Genomic DNA, 20809 nt, shown 5'->3' with positions numbered 1-20809 from the left:
TTCTGAAGGGCAAGAAGAGGAGGAGAGGACATTATTACCTGACGGAGAGCTCAGTACGAGGTAGAGCTTCAGAAACTAGGTGGAGCCTAGAGCGAGGTGGAGCTTCAAGCAAAGATGGATCGGACATGAGACAGGAGACTCGGAAGGACGAGAAACAATATCGCAAGGTGAGATTCCTATTGCTGCAGGATGATATCTCGAGCAGATCTTAGGTCAGGAGGAGCACAACATACGATGGAGATGGGATCAAACGGTTTGGCTCGACTCCCATGTTTGCCCATCCATGATCAGCGGGCGATTGCCCCAGGGTATGGGGGCGAGGAGATCCAAAAGCTCTCGGAGTCAAGAGGAGGCTGAATATCGAGTCAAAATAGAGATTGTTAGGATTTGATGCCTAGAGATTCAATCCATATTGAGCCCACAACGAGGTCCATGATGAAAAATAAAGTCCAACGAGACTAAGATCACCTCAAATAGAGTTCGAACGGAGAAAATATGCATGAGAGAAGTCGGCGCGAAATTCGAAGTGGTGGAGGACCGTCGGCGGCTGGCGGTAGGCTAGCGGAGCGATGGCGGTGCGGCCATCATGGCCGATGGTGGGCTGGCGAAGCGACGGTGGTGCAGCCGCATGTGGCGGCACCCCGCCCAAGCGCGGCAGGGTGTGACCCGGTGCGGCAGGGTGCAGCCCAGCGCACGGTGCCCGACCCAAGCCCAAGCATGCGAGCACGTGGGCCACCCCAGGCCCGCACGTGCGAGCACGAGGTTCAGAGCCTGTGTATCCCGATTTCAGGCAGAATCTTATTTTACTGAGTAGACTGAATTCAAGAGGCTACAGGATGATAGCTGGTAGAAGAATCCTAAAAGTGCTATATGGCAATAGGATTGTTCTAGAGGGGAAAAAGAGGAGAAGAGGATATTATTACCTGATCGGGAGCCCAGTGCGAGGTGGAGCTTCAGAAACTAGGTGGAGTCCAGAGCGAGGTGGAGCTCCAGACAGAGGTAGATCGGGCATGAGATAGGAGACTCGGGAGGACGAGAAGCGACGTCGCAAGGTGAGATTCCTATTGCCGCAGGATGATATTTCGAGCAGATTTCAAGTCAGGAGGAGCACAGCATACGACGGAGATGGAATCAAGCGGCCTGGCTCGACTCTCATGTTTGCCCATCCATGATTAGCAAGCAATTGCCCCAGGGCATGGGAGCGAGGAGATCCAGAAGCTCTAGGAGTCAGGAGGAGGTTGAATATCGAGTCGAGATGGAGATTGTTAGGATTTGATGCCTCGAGATTTGATCTATATTGAGTCCACAGTGAGATCCGTGACGAAAAATGGAGTCCAACGAGACTAAGATTACCTCAAACAGAGTTCGCACGGAGAAGATACGTGTGAGAGAAGTCAGCATGAAGCTCGGAGTGGTGGACCGTCGGCGGTCGGTGGCAGGCTGGCGGAGCGGCAGCAGCGCAGCCACGTGCGGCGGTGCCCCGCCCAAGCGCGGCAGGGCGCGACCCAACATGGCAAGGCACGGCCCAGTGTGCGGTGCTCGGCCCAGGCCCAAGCATGCGAGCACGCAGGCCGGCCCAAGCCCGTGTGCGAGCATGGGTTCAAAGCCCGTGTATCCCAGTCCACGGTGGACCGAGCGGTCCACAGCCGGGCGCATGGATCACGTGGGCATTTTTCATGCATTTCTCATGGTCCACGGCACTGTTCATGGACCAACGCACGATCAGAGGGTGTGAGTAGTTCCCGATCATGATCCAACGGTCCGTGGGCTTATTTGGACTTGATTAGGAGTCTTTAACCTAATCTAATTATGTTTTAAGGCTATATAACACCCCGTTGCTCAACAGAGAAGGTTGGTGGCTTGGTTTGTGTCGCGCACGACTTTATCAACCATGGAAATACTAGAGAACCCATAGAAGAAAGAGAGAGACGTGCGACGCTGAGAGAAGAAGGAGCAACGAGGCTCTTGGATAGCGGACAGCAGTCGTTTCAGGGGTTCAATGGGTCTTCCTAGAGAGAGAGCTTATGTGAGGGAGAAATTGAATGTATGAGGTTTGAGAGTGAGATCTCTTTTTGTAATATTTCTTTTTCTCACAGTGAAATTTGTATGCCCCGTGGAGGCGAGCTCTTTTTTAACTGATACACGTATTTGATTGTTTTCTGTTTTATTTCTTCTTTCTTCCTGCTGCATTATGCAGTATCGAAAAAGTCTTGGGAGGTGGTGTCCTGACCAGACATCCACCCAACAAATGTAAACATGATCTCTATGTATGTCGAAAACATAAACAATTGACGCCACCCCAAAATATAATGGATTGAAAAAAAATTTGCTTAAGAATTGTTATAAAACAGATGGCTGTATATAATTTGATTAATTAGCCGATAATTTAAATATTGATGGAAGCTGCTTACACATTTTTTTGTCAATGGAGATATTGATATGAGAGAGAGAGAGAGAGAGAGAGATTCTTTATTTTTACCTATGATGCAAGGACTAATTTTGTGAGCGACGTAGGAGGGACAAAAGGGAAAAAGAAGTACCAAAGAGATGAATTAGATAAAAAAAAGGAACTAAATCAACCTCCATGCAATTTGATTTATAATTCTTGATATATGTGAGACATAATTGAAAAAAATTAGAATACAATGATTAGAGATGCCAAAATGATCTTTTGAGTTGGTCGGACCTTCATTGTAGAGAAAATATCTGATACTATGATAAAAGGTTAAGAGAGCCCATTTAGTACAAGGATCATTATAGTTTTAAAAATCAAGAGTTCCAAAATGAAGCTTTATTGCTGCTTTTAATCATAAAAACTAGAATTATTTCTAGCAAGAATATTTTTAGTAATGGTTGCACATAGTTCCCTTATAGAGTAATTTCTACTTGTCCGAAAATTTTTTTAAGACAATTAACTCGAGAAATAAATAAATCAATCTAATTCTAGTTGATGCATCACTGCTCGTCATTTACCAGAGTTGGTTGACATTTGTTAAACACTGCCTAGACAAAAATATACGACGATTATAAACTTCTATGTAACCATTCATAGCGCAGCTAGTTAGCATTTGCTTTGGTTCTTGATAAATCATCACATTTTCCCCACTATCTTAGCAATCATATTTGACATTTACTCCCCTGAATTGGTCTAAGCAAAGGATCATTAAAAAAAAGAAAAAAATCACCTATGTCAGCAATCTCGTATTCAGATAATCTTCATTGCTGTACATGGCATGATATGATACTCAGGCCTCCACACATTAACATGAAAAAATATCGCGTCTTCAAACTATTCTGAAAAATAAGAGTTTTAAAAAATTACAAGAAATACTTATAGAGTAAAATACCAAATAATTTATGACTGATAAATATTAGCCTTCTATAAAAACAACCAATTTGACTTTTCATCCGTGTTTTGTGGAGCATCTAGGCTAGAGCTTTAAGATTTTTTTTTTTTCTCATTTTTAAAATATTATAGAGCTTAAGAACTCTATCAGGAGTTTAACACATGATATAAAACATATACAAATTGGTCAAAGAGAACTTTTCCATTCATTTATGAAGGATTCCACTCAACAAAGTGGTTTAATGCTGACTATAATGCATAAGCATGTTGATCACATGGATTTTTACCATTCCTATGTGCACAGCTATGGAAACTAGCACTTATTTCCATGATCACCAACTCTTACTTAACAACAAAAGACACCAGAACTGATCTTTTTAGGGATGCATCCTCAAAAATTTGGACTAGATATAATTAAAGAATGGAAGGTTCCCTTCCCCCAACCCCGATTTTCTCACCAAAAAGAAAAAAAAAAAAAGGAAATAAAATTGTGCAAGACTCCATAACTCCAAAAAGTAGTTCAAGATTAGATCCAATCATTTATACTAATTTAAATTTATGCTATATGAAAACTTATTCTAAAATGAGTGATTCCATCTAAATATCACATTACAAGGTAATTTAACAATTCAAGAAAATTATTTATCTGAAAAAATGATTGCAAGAGAAATAAATTTTACTATATTTGGATGGTGAAAAATTAATATAAAAAACAGCATTAGAAAAAGGCTACTATGTCTTCTTGGATGTAATCTTATATGAAAACATTGTCATATTTCCAACAATGGTCTTTAGTAAACAATTCTATATATATATATATATATATAGACGCGCACACACACATTTTGCTTAGTCTCTTTGTTAGTCATTTATGATCCACTTACATAAAAACTGACATTATACGTCTTTTCAAATATTGAGATACATTTATATAAATTAATAAAATTTTTAAATTAGTTATATATTAACAAATATATATATTCATTATAAATAAATTTCAGTATTTTCAATTTCTTATTATGTACTTAGACACAACCACACCATTAATCAGTTAATCTGGAAAAAAACTAAATCATTAGATAGAACATGGTGAACGAGTGTTATGTTTTGAGTTGACACTTGTGGGATTGAGAATGTTAAGAGGGGAAATTTATGGGCTTCAATGAAAAGTCGGGGCATTTCCATTACAATTTTAGACTACCTTCACTTATAATCTGCTCCTATCCCTCCTTTTAGAACCACAAAGCTTATCAAGGGAACTAGCCAAACTGGGGCATGCGAAACGGTTCCTACAAGTCATATCTCAACATTGGGATCTCTTTTCATTCACAAAATGCAAAATAGCATGCACATTTTGGTTCTCGGAATGGGAATATGTTTGCAGCCAAAAAAAAAAATCAAAATCACATACAATCCGCTTTGCCTCCTGCGTTCGCACCTACATTTCAATATGCTTTCAGTTTTTTGCTCAACAAGGTCATTCAGTGGTTGCATACCATCCAATTGGGCAATTCAGCAGTCTCAGCATTCCTACTTATTTCAACCAAACATAAATGATCTATCAAGCCGTGAAGAATGTGGAATACTAAATCGAGCACTACAGAATGCAGATACTGGTATACAAGAGATAATGGCCCATGACATAAGACCAAAATATGAATGAATCCATCCAGTAGAAAAACTGGCTGTAGAATCCATTATCACTCAAATGTCCTAGGGAAAAAAAAAAAAAGAAAGGAAAAGTGGAATCCATCTCAAAGTTGCTCTAAGAATGATTTGCATGTAATTTTCTTTCTGTGAATAAATGCATATACTTGAAGACAAGCAGAGGTACAAAGGTACTTATGGAGCCATCAACGCAGCACAATGAAAACAGAACAAATTGGGCAAGAACAAACAGTATGCATCAAACAAACAAGATAGTAAAAATAATACATTATCTCGGGAGATGAGGTGAATCACTTACAGAGCTAATTCTACAGCATGGAGTAAATGTGGGATAAATATACAATTTTGGGCAGAAAGTACTCTTCACTAACTGCAATACAGTTTCCAATTTAAATTTTGTTATGAATTCTGTGTCATAGCTTTAAAGTGCACCATGAAGAAGTCCCGGTGCTCAAAACATCAAACAAGTCAGAGCTTCGATTAAAGATTTGGGGCCAAATATGGTGCCTACCTTAGGAACATGTACAAAGTCTACAGTGACCTGCAATGATATCGAATAGCAAGCTAAATTATCACATGCCAAAGTATTAAATTACACAGGTGACAATCAGATAGTGAATAAACAATATAAAAAATGAGAAAGCACAAGCACTAACTCAATTCAAATATGAGCTAAACCATGATTCCATGAAAAATGGATACAAAAGTTTCCCTCACAAATGTATTCTGGTAATAAACACAAATCGATTCAAGCAACCACTGGTTTGCATTCTCAATTTGGTACTGAGAAATTTGTTGCACGCATAAACTTAATTGCCTCCAAGTAGCATAATGATGCAAGAATTTTAGCAATGTGAACTTGTAAGTATATTAGATGATTCCATAGACATTTGGATTTCCTAAGGAGCATCAGCAAATAAATAGCTAACTGAAGCAGAATCAAATTTAGAGTCCAAAAATCTTTTGGAAATAAATGGATTTAAGAACAAATGGATTTAAACAAGGCAACTCAATCTTCAAGATGCTGACTAAAACTAAATAAAGAGCCAGATTCCACTTAAGGGATGTTTAGGACCAACCAAGTCTTCAGGAATTCACTCTAGTCATGCATACACAACAAGTACAATATTTCTCATTCCTCACAACAGAACATAGTAAACTTATATGGTCATACAGTTATGGTTTAGGCCTGTTGAATTTAATGAATAACTGTTTTTAGCAATAAATTTAATGAAAATTTTATACAGATTTCTATCACATAAAATCATGCCAATAAACTTGTCATATGAAATCAACCTTTGGCGGGGCAAAGCGATAGAACATGATATGGTTCTAAATGAAGCTAATGAGCAGTGCTCCATGGACATAGATATGAGAACCAAACACATGTACATGTATTTCAAGTGGCAAGAGAGAAAAGAAGTAATGAGGATATGTAAGATAAATTATAATATTAACTAAATTATATGTATTTTTAATATTGTTTGTCTAAACATTGCACATAAACTGTTAAGAACATATACATGCTTCTTATTTAAATTATCCAAATTAACTTAAGCATATAAGAGAGATAATATTTTGCCAAGTTATTTCAATCCCTACAGTCTTGGCCAACACTAAAAGAATGGATATTCACTTCAAACATGAAAAAGGAGGGTCAAACTCACTGTTAAAAGAGTTCCTCTGTGCCAATATTTAAAAATGGCAACCATAACTTGGGAGGACTAGTTTGGGTGGGCTCATCTAGAACGTTCTTTACGTGACATTTTATTTTCTAATTTTGTTGGATATACTTGCACCAGATAGATCTCAGAAAACAAAAAAGGCAACCATATAATTTCATAAATATCCTACTACCTACCACGGATATATACCAAATTAAGATTTTTGGAGTAGGACCTGAGTGTCTAGGTAACACAGCCGATGAAGAGATCAACATTGTGAATGAATGATGAAAATCTATGTTTATATTTGATCATGACTTTCTGCTGTTGTCGTTCCAAATTAGAGAAGTGTAAAGGAAGTTTTAGAAAGTGCAGAAGTCTCACTCCGCTCATCCTTCTATATAATTGGTAATGATTTATTGCCTTGATTTTCCTCTGAAACTTTCAAATGATGCTTTGTTGCTCAAAAAACCATAAGGAACTAAAGCTCTAGGATGGGGGTCTCCATGAGAGGAACTGAATCCCGAGAACATATTAGGAGCAGGACCCATTAGGTATGGGGTGGTCAACACAAATGCAGAGGTCAGCAAGGAAGTTTTGTCTGTGTCACAGATTGTGGCAATGGGGGGAGCAGGGCTTAGAGAGGGAGTTTTGGCTATGTCACACAGATGGGGAAGGGGAGACAGTGCTGTGGCAGGTGGAATCAAGTTCTCAAACAGGGCAACATGCATAAGAGGATTTCAGGAAACCAGGGTCCAACTACCCCCGATCTTACTGGCTCCACCAGTGCTTAGTCCTATCCAGATTCTAAAACAAGTTTCAAGTTGACTTAACAATGTTCAAAGTTACAAGACATTTCCCAGAGCATGATATCCATTTTTAAACTACTTCACCACACTCTTTCCAGGAAGTACTTCAGTCAGTTTCACTCTGGTGATCATGTCGGTCAAGAAAGCTAAACAAGCATAGATAAGCAAGTGCAAGAAACATAACCTCACAAAATATGGACCAAAATACTTCATAGGTAATATAAAATTTAAGCACAGAGTGATGGTATGTCAATTAAAATGTACCTTCTTGCCAAGAACATAATCCATATAATATACAAGTCTAGAGAATGTTGAATTCAAACGAGAGGGGCAGAATAGAAATAACCTTTTGGTGGGGTTAAAAAGAGATGCAGAGATCAATAAGTAAAACTTGGAAGAATAAAGGTAAATAAAATTCCAAAGAAAGGTCAAGAAGAATAGAAACAGGATAAAACTCACAGACATGCACAGAAGTGGTAAAATGGGATTCGGACAATTAACTAAAATTTTCAAGATCATGTCTACTGTCAAAGTGGCCTATAGAAGGATTATGATTGATTCTGAAAAAAGGCTTAAAAATTAACTGAAATAATTTTAGTATAAAGTGCTGTGAAAGGAGGACACATTTTAATAGTTCATACAAACTGATTTATTTCTGAACATTTTCAAGGCATTTGAATAAATAACACGTAGACATGAAAGTAAAAAAGGAAATTTACATATTGAATGGCCAATATGCACTACAAGAATCTATGATGCACTAGTCAACAATAATGCATGATGGTGATGGTGAATATAAGTTATATAAAGATAAATTCATGATTAGTAATAAAACGGTTTCTTTCCAAAACACAGCCACCAATCACATTTCCTTCATAGTTTGAAAAAAGGCTTCATAATCAACATAACTCAATGATATGGTGTATGTCTTCTTGCCTATTGTATCCAGCATTCAGTAAATAAACAAGCTTAATGGCATCATCTCCCAAAGCCATGGTGAGGCTGCTTGGAGAAAGCAAATCAAAACTACATATTATTCGAGGACCAGGTTTGGCATGTGTGCCAAACGAAGACCATTCAAGGCTTCTCCTATTTGGAAAGATATTTGTAAAGACCTTGCTGCTTTCTGAAGCTGTATACTTCTTTCAAGTTCAGAAATGGCGAAGACATCAGATTTTGGGAGGATTATTGGTTATGTCTTATTCCTCTTGCCTCTCTTTTTTAGGATCTGTACCTTAGAACGGTCAAAAGAAACTCTCCAGTTGCTTCCTTTTGGACTAGAAGAAAAAACACTGGAGAATCAAAATTTGGGGTCCCATATCCTCTTCTGAATCGGCTTAGTTGGATCTACTTTTGGACTTGCTTTCCTTGATCTGCACTTCCAGCTCCTCCAATATATCACCATGACGACCGACAAAGGATGAGCAATTTAGTGTTGGCTCAAAGGACACAAAAATGTAAGTAGAAATAGAAATCTATCTCGATCTATTTTATAACAAGAAAAGTTGGCATGTCATTGCATGGCTGACTCAAGTGACATAAGATTATTATTTATATAATTGATGAAAATATAATTAACTACATAAGGTCCCAACAATTCCTCTTTCTCTTACATGCATAATTACTCCAAAAAACTGATGTATTTTTGGCAAGGCTTACGAAGAGAAATTCTGTAGTTTTTACATAGAGCTTACTTCAATAATATCAAAAGTAATCATTTGCTAGATAAATCAAAGCTAAATAGTTGCTTGCAAAGGAAGTTTAAAAAATAAACTAGCTCCTAATTTATATTTATATGAGGCATCTACTTAGTCAATTTAAGTTGCCTACCAAACTAGGTCAATTGATTGAATTGTAATTTAATTTGACCCCTCGAGTCAAAACCAAGTATTTTTTTAAATTTTCCAGATTAGTTTCAATCTATTAACGTAAAATCAAATATCAATGAATTTACATCTAGATCTACTTTTAAGCACTCCATAAAAACATACCTTAAATCACTTTTCTTCTTTTTAATGCATTTCTCACTTATTTTTTTTGGTGGTAACCACGTTGTGAAAAAGCACAAGCTTTGCCCAGGTGTCAGCAACTGAAAAGCTAAATGAGCAGGACTGTTCCCTCAATCGAATTCCACTCTCTGATGGCAAACACCTAGTGGACCTTGGGAATCCTTACCGTAATATGTTGAGTAATGCTACAGTAACCCAAAAAAAATCACTCAAAAAAGTCACTCAGATGCATGGCACCAATCCCTTGCTTCCTTCAATGGCACACTCGAGGATGCTAGTTCAAAGGGAGAAATCAGCATACACCACATCAGCTGAGAAACTTTTTTTTTTTTTGAGTTACTCAAGCATTTTCCTAATATTTTATGAGAAGCCATCATGACTTCTTTCAATGGTTATATCATATGGAAGAACAATTAGGTATCCATTCAAAGTAGCAATATATATCAAAACTAGAACCCAAAGTTAACATCATAAAAAACATTAAAACCTTCAAGTGGCAGGCTTGAAGTAATGTTATCTACATAGGACATCTCACCAACCTCGTGCAACAAATTGCTACCCTCACTTGACATGTAGAGGACCTGGGAAGTGTTGTAGTTGAAGCACAATCCTATCCAAGACAATTGTTAAGAACATACATAAGTCTCTTCTTGCAAAAGGAAAAAGAAAAAATATATAGAAAAGACTCCAAAATAATGATAACAGCTTCAGTAGTTGAAACTTGAATTTTTTTAAAAAAATAAACTTTAGACGATGATAATGCTGTTGATCCTGTCATGATCGCTTCACAAGAGTTTGCACCATAAGCAAGACAAAGGCAGCCCATTCTACTGAATGTTGAAATGAGGGAGTACAAAACACCACAGGAAGATAGACAAACCCATCAAAGAGAGCTCAATTTTGCTAGTATACTTTGTTGATAGGTTCCATACATCCATCAGTTGGGTGTGAAATTTCATTTGACCACATATAATGGTTCCATCCTGAGAATAGGAAGTTTGCAAGATCAGCGAAGACAGAAATAAGTGATGAGGGTTTGATTTAGAACAAAATTTTCTAATTTGATGGCATATCATATTGGGCAAATTGCCTGCAACTTTAGTGACGTGCATAATGAAGGAATCATCCATCATAAAATTTATTATGAAGGGCAAACTGACACAAAGATTGCTAAGCATTTGAGGAAGGCACAGCATCAACCAACAGTAACTTTTCACTCATTCCATGGAACAGCAGCCACATTTAATATCATAGACCATTAAAAACTTAAGCTTCTTAAGAACAAATAAGGGTGCAATCATAATCACACTAAATATATGAAATATTATAGAAACAAATAGGAAGATAAGGAGAACTTAAAATACCTGTAATTCACAACCCAGAGTAAGCCTGTCGTTGGTGGAAATGACAGGAAGTAGAAGAACTTCCATGGGAATCTCTGAATCAAGTGAAAACAAAAATATAGCAGCATCTAGAGACTGCAAGAATATGCATTTCCAGCAAAGAAATTTCCAATGCTGCAAAAATTTATAAAAGAAAAATCCATCATAAAAACCCATAAATTTTGATTCATAACAAAAACCAATTATTTAAAAACAGCTCAGATGTGACGATCAAGTATTAGGTTAAATATAAACAGACAAACAGATAGATCATCAAAAAACCTAGCATGTAAGAATGTGTATATACAACTAATTATGATACAGTAATGTGAGAATTATCGTAATTGGGTTACTAATTCATTAATTGGAAACAAAGATGCATTACTTCTAATCTTGAAATAAGAACACTTCCTTGTTTTTCCCATTCGCTTTCCAGGATGAAATATTTGACCTCTTGATAAACACTGAAAACTAATTTTTGCATCTTGCAAGCAACCTCTCATAATGTTCCACTCATAGCAACACTATGTGAATTAACCTTCTATTCCAGCATATCATAGAGCATTACAATATTCTGACAGAAAAGAAATTTGAATTGTATCAACTTCATCCATCAACAGGGACATTTATGAAAATGATATGCTGGCGAGGAAAATAAGTTGAAGAATCCCCAAAAATCCATTGATATCAGGACCCTGAACCCAAAAGGAACCTTTTGCCTAGGACTCACAATCCAAATCAAGCACTCAAAAATGACTAGCATGACTCTTTCACATAATGTTTGGATCAAATGTTGGACCTTGTAAGTATGATAATAACTAAAAGACCTTGTCAAACCTATTAGAAATTGATAAAGGTGTCCCTCATCATTCCATAAAGACCTAAGGGCTACACCAATATCCCTACCAATTTCCCAGATCTTCTCACATGGTTATAGTTAATGTCAACTTAGGTCTTCCCTTTCAATGATCCTTTATAACAGATTCAGGTTGCTCTCCTCACCTTGGCATCATCATATCACTGTTGCACATGCCCATACCATTTCAACCGGTTCTCTATCACTCCTCAACAGGTAACTTAACATGACACCTATGTTACACAATGATAAGTATTACCACACATCCAACTAGCATTATCTTATCTTCAATATTCATCTTGTGTCCTTAGACTCTATATATTGCCAAAATTTTGAAGCATATGTAAAGCAAGCACTGGTCTTATCTTACAAATAAATAAATGAAGCCTCCTTTTCTGAAAGAAGAACCAAATTAAGTCTCAAAAGCATGATTATAGTCCTGTTTAAAAATTAAATAAAAAAAATCCGTGCCAACATTTTTCACTAGAGGGTTTATTTTCCCCCAGTTATCCCTGATCTTCAGGGCATTCCCTTAATTGAAGTTCCTCAATTTGCTGCACTTATTTCCCTCAACAATGATTGACTTAATAGAAAGAAGCAGAAGGCAGATTACATGCTTCACCAATACAACATGCCCAGAGATTTCAACTTCTCAGCAGGGAAAGGAGGATATTTCCAGACAAGAAGATTCAAAGTTACGAGAAGAAAAGACCGCTCCTTTCTGTATGATATTTTAGACAAGAAGATTCAAATTTAATGAAAGTTTTTATGGTATGAAAGTATACTTCCTTCATGATATGGGTATACTTCAGATGCTGGGGCACATATTGACATATTTACTATTTTTAACTTAAACTTATAATACATATGCTGATCAAATTTTTTTTCCTACTTATGGTGCTTCACTAGAACATGGGTTACTAGCGTTAAAATGTCTCAAGTCTTCAAGTTTATTGCTGAAAGTGGAATTTGAAAGTGAAAGAAAATCTGCCCAGAGAGAGCATTGTTTCTTAAAATTTGCAATTCAATACTAAGGACCAAAGTTCACTGTGCCGGTACCGGAGCCCAAACCGATCAGCCGATGGTACGTTTCAGTATGCCACCATACCATTCCATTTCGGACCTAAACCAACAAAGAGAGAGGGCGGAGGGAGAACAAGAAAGGAAGGGGGGAGGAAGGAAAGGGAGAGGGCCTCCAAAGGCTGCCAAAAAGTAGTCAAGCTTGGTGAAAGCCAGAGAAGGACGGAGGAAGGGAAGGAAAGGGAGAGGGAGAGAAGGCCGCTGGAGGCCTTCGGAGGGCTGACAAGGTCATTACGCTATCGGCGGGTTGACAACTTCAATCAAAAATCCCAATAAAAAGATAAATCATAAAAAATTATGAAATAGGGGTTTCAGCTTTTAACAGCCTCAACGGCAGCATTACAACCTCGCCAACCTCCAAAGACTTTGGCGGTCTCCTCTCCCTCTCTTTCCCTCCCTCCACCCACTTCCGGCTTCCACCAAGCTCCATAGTGGTGCAGTGAATGCTCCTTCTCTCTCCTTCCCTCCCCCCTCTCTTCCTTTCTTTCCTTCTCCCTCTCCCCCTCCTCACCGGTTTCTTGTTTCAAACACTAAAACAATCCTAGTTGGCCATGGGTACAATTTGGCATGCCCCAAATCGAGTGGTTCAGGTTTGCTCGACTAACCATGCCAAGGATCTCATCTGATTTCATTTTGTGACTTATCCAAGTGAAGGAAAAGAAAAGGCAAAAAGAAATGTTCTTGCCTTAGCATATGATGCAACCTCTACCTGAGATCATCTTAATTCTTTGGTGCAACTTAAAGAAAAAACCTTACTTAGAGAAAAATGTAATCAATATCTCCCCCACGATGAAAGATATACCTTACAAATCATTGATTAGTGCCTTGTTTCCATGTAACATTTGAAAAGCTGACTGAATCATATCAACTGACTAGTCCTAGTAAATCATTTGTAAAAACATTAGTAAATCATTTGTAAAAACATTAATGCAATGCATATAGAATATATAATACAAGAGATCCTCTGCAAATTCTGCATCTGTTTCCCAAAGATAATAGAATGTCAGATCAGAGCCGTTATCACTGGTATGGAGTTCATAACTTCATGCCGTGGTGAGAAAGCTAAGAGCTATGAAAGCATTCTATTTAGAATACCGAGCTGTAAAAACTTATAGCCAAAAGTCTGTGGAAGTTACCTTTATTCACGAATAATAGGGAATCAGACAAATTGTATTTAGTATTCTATTTAGCATACCAAGCTGTAAAAACCCATAGCCAAAAGTCTGTGGAAGTTACATTTATTTGCAAATAATATGCAATAGATTTTTACATCAGACAGATTGTATCTTGAACTAAATACTACAACCCAATTTTTTTTTTGTTAAATAATAACACTAAGTCACTTTCAAACAAAGAAATAATCAATCCAGATTTTCAGTCACTAAAGCATAAGGGGCAAAGCAAAATTATGAAATTAAATGTAAGATCCATTCACTAGTTTATTGTTGGCAGAGGCCATAACATAAATACCAATACTTTTCACACAAGAAAATATCACCTGCCATTGCTGAAATAAAATGATTCATTTAAGCATCAGTACAAATTCATGAAGAATCAAAGGAAAGCAAGAAAGAAAGAAAGAAAAGGCGATCACTAACTAAAGTCATCTCGTTATTAATGATGAGACCAAGAAGCATGCAACTATAAGGACATCTGGCGCCAGGGATACAAGATTTTGAAAATTAAAATAAAGAATCCAAATAAACCAAAAAGTAGGTATTGATCATGTTATTATTGGTTCATAAATGCCATCAAAGAATACAAGGTCACATAATGAGATCATATAGGTATTAGCTAACAGTGCCTGCAGTCTTGAAATAACTACAGCCTAGCAATGAATCTAGGAAGACTAAGTGGACATGAGAAAAGAAAATTTTCAAATTGTTTTCTAGTCAACTTGAACAACACTGAAACTTATTTCACATATATCACTGATGATCAAGGAGACCAGGTACCTGATTTTGGAAGTAAACTGGAAATGCACAGATTGTTCCCTGTAAGATTGTGGTGCACCATTCCTCAAAGAATGCTCCCCTTCAATGATGGCACAATATTATTCAGTACCTCCACCAACCTCGAAAATCAATAACTGATGTTCAAAAAACAATCTGATCAAATAATATAGTGTTAAACTATTAAAATAGTTAGAAAGTAACAAGTGAAACAGCTAGTAACATGTCAACAGGTTAAAAAAATTAAACCTAAAACAACACGCCCCTAATTTTTTTTTTTAAAAAAAATTGTAGATCATTGGAAGTTGTAACCAAAGTTACTCATCATATAACATCTCTCTCTTTCTCTGTGTGCATGGGCGAGCGTGCGCGCACGTGCGGGAGCAGCTCTGTGTGTGTGTGAATTTAATCAACTAGAACTAGATATACTAAATGTCATTCCCAACAAGCTAAGTTGCAGCACAACTTGTTGCAGCCAGGCCATGGTCCAGATGCCTATAAGGTGAGGTTAGAAAAACTAAACCGTCAACAGTCATAAAGCAGCTGAAATTACTATTAAAAATTTCAATAAATATTTTATAGTATATTTGAAAAACTCCGAATCACGGGATTATTTTAAAATATATGCAGAATCCACAATCCACAAGAAATAGTTCGGAAAGCATAGTATATCTTCCAAAACATAACAAAACAAAATGACCTTAAACCATAAAGTAAAGTGACAAATGATGTTTCTGCTCCATAAGTGATACTAACTAACCAAAAGCCCACGCCAGTTTAGTTGAACTTAGATTTATGGTTAGACTAATGGCATTCGCACATGAATTCTTAAATCTGATATAAGTTGACAAACCATCTTGATGTGAAATGGTGCAAGAAAGTCTAATACCAAAGTATCTTCTTTCTTTGTCAATTTATGTTACTAGAGAAAGTTCTGCATTCTACTACTGTCAGAAAAAGCATAAATGATACTACAAAAATATAAAAAAATAAAGAAAGAAAAAGAAAGAAACTATAGTTAAATGTAGCCAGAAAAACAAATATGGACATATCAATGCATACTGCCATATACATATGCAAGCATATCTCAACGGATGGTTATATGCATAGCACATGATGTTGGATCTGACTTAAAATCTTGTGTGGACTTATTATATAACATAAATACCACTCCATTTTGGCTTCTGATGCATCAAGAGACAAGGGGTGCCCAAACAATCCATGATCAGAAAGAGCTTCAGAAGTGCTCTCATCTGACAATCTCAGACATCATGATCGAATGTCTGAGAACAACGGAAGACCATCCAAGATTGCCTCGCCATTTAGAAATAGCCATGAGAGGAGGGAGTGGAGGTGATGGAGGAGGAGGAGGAGGCAGGCAAGGTGCCGTCCTTGTCTTCCCCAAGCTAAAGTAAGGAATCAAACAAGAACCCAAACAAAAGAAGATCAGAACAAAAAAACAAATGTTTAAATATATATATATAATAAACAACCTCACATGGCTCCGGTAAGGGGTCACCAAATGGGCGAAAGACTCTTACTGCTGTCTGGAAACCAACGACGCCATTATCCATACAGCATTTCTTGGTGGCGGAAATTGAAGAGGAAATCGAATGTCTGAGAACAACAGAAGACCATCCAATATTGCCTCGCCATTTGGAAATAGCCATGAGAGGAGCGAGTGGAGGTGATGGAGGAGGAGGAGGCAGGCAAGGTGCCGTCCTTGTCTTCCCCAAGCTTAAGTAAGGAATCAAATAAGAACCCAAACAAAAGAAGATCAGAACAAAACAACAAATGTTTAAAATTATTTATTAAAAAAAAAAAAAAACTCTCACATGGCTCCGATAAGGGTTCACCAAGATGGGCGAAAGACTCTTCCTGGTGTCCGGAGCCCAACGACGCCATTATCCATACAGCATTTCTTGGTGGCGGAAATTGAAGAGGAAACACAAAAATCCCATTCTTTGGAGTCAAGAAACCCAAGGAAACCTCAAAAATTACAAGAACTGTGAGAAACCCTATCTCGTAGATCGAGAGCTACTGGAATCGATCACGTCACGGCTCCTTCCGCTGCCCCGAGCTTTAGATGGATCTCCTGATAGGGTAGGCGAAGGCAGGCCGCGAGGAGAGGCGAATTCTTCGCAAGGATTTGGGGGAGGGTTAGGCTAGGGTTTGAAAACCCATCTCCGTAGCGAGAGAGAGGACCCCGCGAGAGAAAGGATCCGTAGGCGAGAGAGAGAGAGAGAAAGAGAGGACGCATTGGCGAGAGAAAGGAATGACCAGTGGGCGAGAGAGAGAGGGGGAGGAAGCGTGGGCTTTTTAATATTTAAAGCGCCGGCCGGTTTTATATGGGAGAAGCCTGGCCCGGTTTTATGTAAGGGCCGTTTGGTTCGGGTTGATTTAGTTATTTTTATTTTTTTATTTTAATATGAAATTAGTTATTTTTATTTAGAAGCTCAAATCATAACTAAATCGAATTTTTTCAATTCTAACCTTTCTCTGAATCAAACCAAAAAGATCGGCTTAGATCAAATTCACGATTCAACCAATTTTTTATACACCCATTGTACATGCATGAGCAAAATATCCTCGTACTAGCATTGTGGAGAACAATAACAACAGCATCACCTAACAAGGTTGTCAAAATAAAATATTTGAAAAACCTTCTGAGGCTCAAAATGAGAGTTCCCTTAGCACACATGAGAGATGCAACTAATCGATTATAAAATTTAAAATAAATTATAAGAACACTTCCTCAACTTTAGCTCAATTTCATTTACCCCCTTATATTTTAAAAAATATCAAACCAATCTTTTTAGTTATCGATATATTTCAATATGATCCAATCGTTCATTTTACCAATCAATGGTATTAGATTTCTCTCTCAATGGACGAAATGCTCTTTATTCATGGATGGATTTGAAAAAAAAAGAAGATAAGAAAGAAAAGTAGATAAGAGGAAGGGGAGGAGGGGAAAAGGGACGTCGGTAAAGAATGGATTGAAGGAGGAGAAGAAGGATAAGAAGAAGAAGAGGATGGAGAGGAAGAAGAGGGGAAAAATAGGTTGCCGATGGGAAGGGGTGGAGGTAGAACAGGCCACCGTGAAAGAGATAACTTATGGGCGATTTGGAGGAAGATGAAGATGAGGAAATGAAATAGATAAGGAGAAAGAGAAGGAAGTGGAGGGAGCTATCATGGAGAAGAGATGAGTGAGAAGGAAGGAAAGAAAAAATGATCTTTTGCCGGTGAGAAGAGATGGATGTAGAGGAGGCCATCTAAAAGGATAGAGCTCATGGATTGATTTGAACGGAAAAGAGGATGGGGAGGAGAAAACGGATGAGGAAGAATGGGAGGAAAGAGGGACCACCGGTAAGGAATAGGATAGAGGAAGAGGAAAAAGAAGAGAAGATGATAGGGAGGAAAAAGATGAAAAAGAGAAGAAAAGATGGAGGTAGAGGCCGTTGTGGAGAAGAATAGTTTATGGATGGCTTGGAAGAGAAGGATAAGGAAGAGAAGTGGATAGGGAGGAAGGGAAGGAGATGGAGGAATGGGTGAAGAAATGAGAGGACAAGAAAGGAGGAGGGAGGAAAAGGAGGAAGGGGAGGAGAAGAAATGGGTGAGAAGGGGAGGAGGAGAAAGAAGAGGAGGGAGGAGAGAAAAAGAGGGACACCGGCAATGGAGGAAGGGATCAATAAGAGAGGAGGGAAGAGAGAGAAAATGAAGAAATGGATATTTTTATCATTTTAAAAAATTTTATTAATGAAAATAAACGACTGAACCACATCAGAACATATCGATAGAAAAAAGATATTTCTATCAAGTGAAAGGAATTTACAATAAGATACCTTTAACAAGATGCAGAACTAATTAACATCGGAAAAAAAATGAGGTAATTGTCTTTTAAAGCTATTATCCCTGTTACAACCCCATGGTAGTTGATTCCATTGTTTGAAACTCATCCAACACAGGCCTTAAGCTTTTGTGGCAGGTTATTTCTATTGCTTTCAGTACAAACTAAAGAAATTATGTGGGAGATTAACCTAAGTCATCACTGGTATGCAGCTACTAAACCTTTTTGTCCATACCATGCCAAATCATTGCTATGTCCCAACAAATTAACAGAGGTCGGTCCTAATTTGACAATTCTTTAGTTACACTCTGACAACCTCCTGGATAGGAATAGAAAATTAGGATTATAAGTCAAATGCCATAATTTACAAGGCCATGTTGATCCAAACAATATTGAAACTTCAGCTACTCTTTAAGTTACATAGAACCTAACCTAGTCTTTTTCCTCAAAACAAGGCAGAGTTTTCTTAAGCAAAGTATCCATGGGTATGGATGGATCCCCTAATTCTTCAGAGCAAGGCACCATTTATTCCATCCAACTTTTTCAATTCTGGCTTATACCATCTAAAGGCAACCAAATAGAGTGCACGCTAATATAATGGCCAAGACACAAACAAAGGAAAAGGAATAGTTATCACAAGTTTTACTGTCTCAAAACCAAACAGGGTTTAAAGTATGTATCAATAATTTAAGAGACACCAAGGTTCAATGCTTCAAATGCAGATATGTTGGTCATTATCACTGTCTCAGGAATTAGCATGACAAGCAAAACCCATATCTCATTGGGGTTCATCCTCGTACTTAACAGAATAAACTGAGGAACAGGATTTCTAGTGTCGTTTTCTGAGATATGCATGTATCTTATTTTAAAACCGATGTTACAGCATGCTTCAGCCTTATCCTACCACATTATTCCAGATTTGAAAAGCATGGGCATAAAAAGATAGAGTCAGCGTATATTAGAACCATGTAGGTATACATCACTTGTCCACATGATGCACAAATGAAACCACAAAAAATCGCAAATTACAACAAGAGAGAGTTATTTATCCCTGACAAATTTTGAACTAAATAAAAAATCTAGAGGATATTAAGATCTCTGTTCACTGATTTTAATTTGATTTTATAATGTTGACAACAATGACAAAATAATAACAGTACAAAACAGAAGATAAAACATAACTACTGACAAAGAGGCTGCAAATTTGGTGCCAACATACAAGTAGAACTACCTAAAAAGAGAAAAAGAAGCAGCTTTGGAACAAACAATACGACTGGAGAATAAGGGAGGATCAAATAACTTGAATCTACAAAAGCTCAAAATCATCATTCAGGAAAGAAGCACGTAAAAGATATTTAGATTACTAATTATGTCTTACCTAAGAAATCAGCCTAATTACTGATACCCAATGAACCAACGAAAACCAACGTCAAAAAAAATCCAGAATAGAAATATGGGGGGAAACAAAATAGAGAGAAGGGGGATTTGACCGTCAGATAGATTACGATGATGGCGTGCCGGCAATGGCCATCGGTATTTGGGAGGTGGGATGGCGTTCAATTGGAAGCATGATGGCAGACCAGAGTCCCGAGTTTCCGATTCCACCGGGACGTCAGGTTTCTAGGCGAGAGAGAGGAGGGCGACGGTCGTCAACGGATTTAGGGATCCTCCGATCGAGAGCGTGAGGGAGATGACAAGCACTCGGAAAGGAAATCCTGCACGGAAGGAGAAGGATGTGGGAAAAAATCGCATGGCAGGAAGAGGGAAGGGTGTGAAAAAAAAAAAAATCCCACGGAAAAGGAAGGGATGCGTGCGGCTTTTTGGCTGGGATAGTCTGACCTATGGTGACGGTAAACCAAAACCATCACCAAAAAGTCTAACACATGGTCTACATCAATCCAAAAGCGTCATCAAGTATAACTTATGGTGGTGGAAATTCAAAGGCAGCATCAAAAGTGTGACTTATAGTGACACCTAGAGAAAGAGTCTGCAAAAAATTCAGTGTGACTTACAGTGACACCTAGAGAAAGAGTCGATAAAAAATAAATTTTTTGCTGACACTTTATAGAAAATGTCACTAAAGGGTAACTTTTGGTAATAATCCACCCCAAAGTAACATACGAATGTCAGGTATTGAGCCAAAGAAGACCCGGCTATCTTCGAAGATTTTGAGTCAATCCTTATGTCTAATCA

The 20809-nt window shown here is 37.7% G+C and overlaps 1 protein-coding gene across 7 annotated transcripts in view; it reads right to left on the bottom strand.

Annotated features, from left to right (window-relative positions):
- LOC109504785 (uncharacterized) overlaps positions 1-20437 on the bottom strand; it is a 54233-nt gene extending 33796 nt beyond the window's left edge. Inside the window, exons 1-8 of one of the 7 annotated variants that reach the window (XM_073253077.1) lie at positions 16602-20098; positions 16308-16503; positions 14770-14848; positions 10861-11013; positions 10377-10479; positions 10036-10106; positions 5526-5555; positions 5267-5384 (exon numbers count right to left, since the gene is read on the bottom strand). In XM_073253077.1, coding sequence (XP_073109178.1) covers positions 5283-5384; positions 5526-5555; positions 10036-10106; positions 10377-10479; positions 10861-11013; positions 14770-14848; positions 16308-16503; positions 16602-16671 — 804 coding nt within the window. In that variant the 5' untranslated portion in view covers positions 16672-20098 and the 3' untranslated portion in view covers positions 5267-5282. Of the gene's footprint in view, positions 1-5266; positions 5385-5525; positions 5556-8383; positions 8876-10035; positions 10107-10376; positions 10480-10860; positions 11014-14769; positions 14849-15934; positions 16173-16259; positions 16504-16601; positions 20101-20121 lie in introns of those variants that run through there. The other 6 variants (XM_073253081.1, XM_073253082.1, XM_073253083.1 and 3 more) reach the window with 6 other exon arrangements.
- Positions 20438-20809: the final 372 nt, after the last annotated feature.

The sequence above is a fragment of the Elaeis guineensis genome, chromosome 2 (genome assembly GCF_000442705.2).
Source record: "Elaeis guineensis isolate ETL-2024a chromosome 2, EG11, whole genome shotgun sequence".
Classification (NCBI taxonomy): domain Eukaryota; kingdom Viridiplantae; phylum Streptophyta; class Magnoliopsida; order Arecales; family Arecaceae; genus Elaeis; species Elaeis guineensis.
The sequence above is the reverse complement of the archived record's forward strand: the minus strand, read 5'-3'. Positions and strand labels throughout refer to the sequence as shown.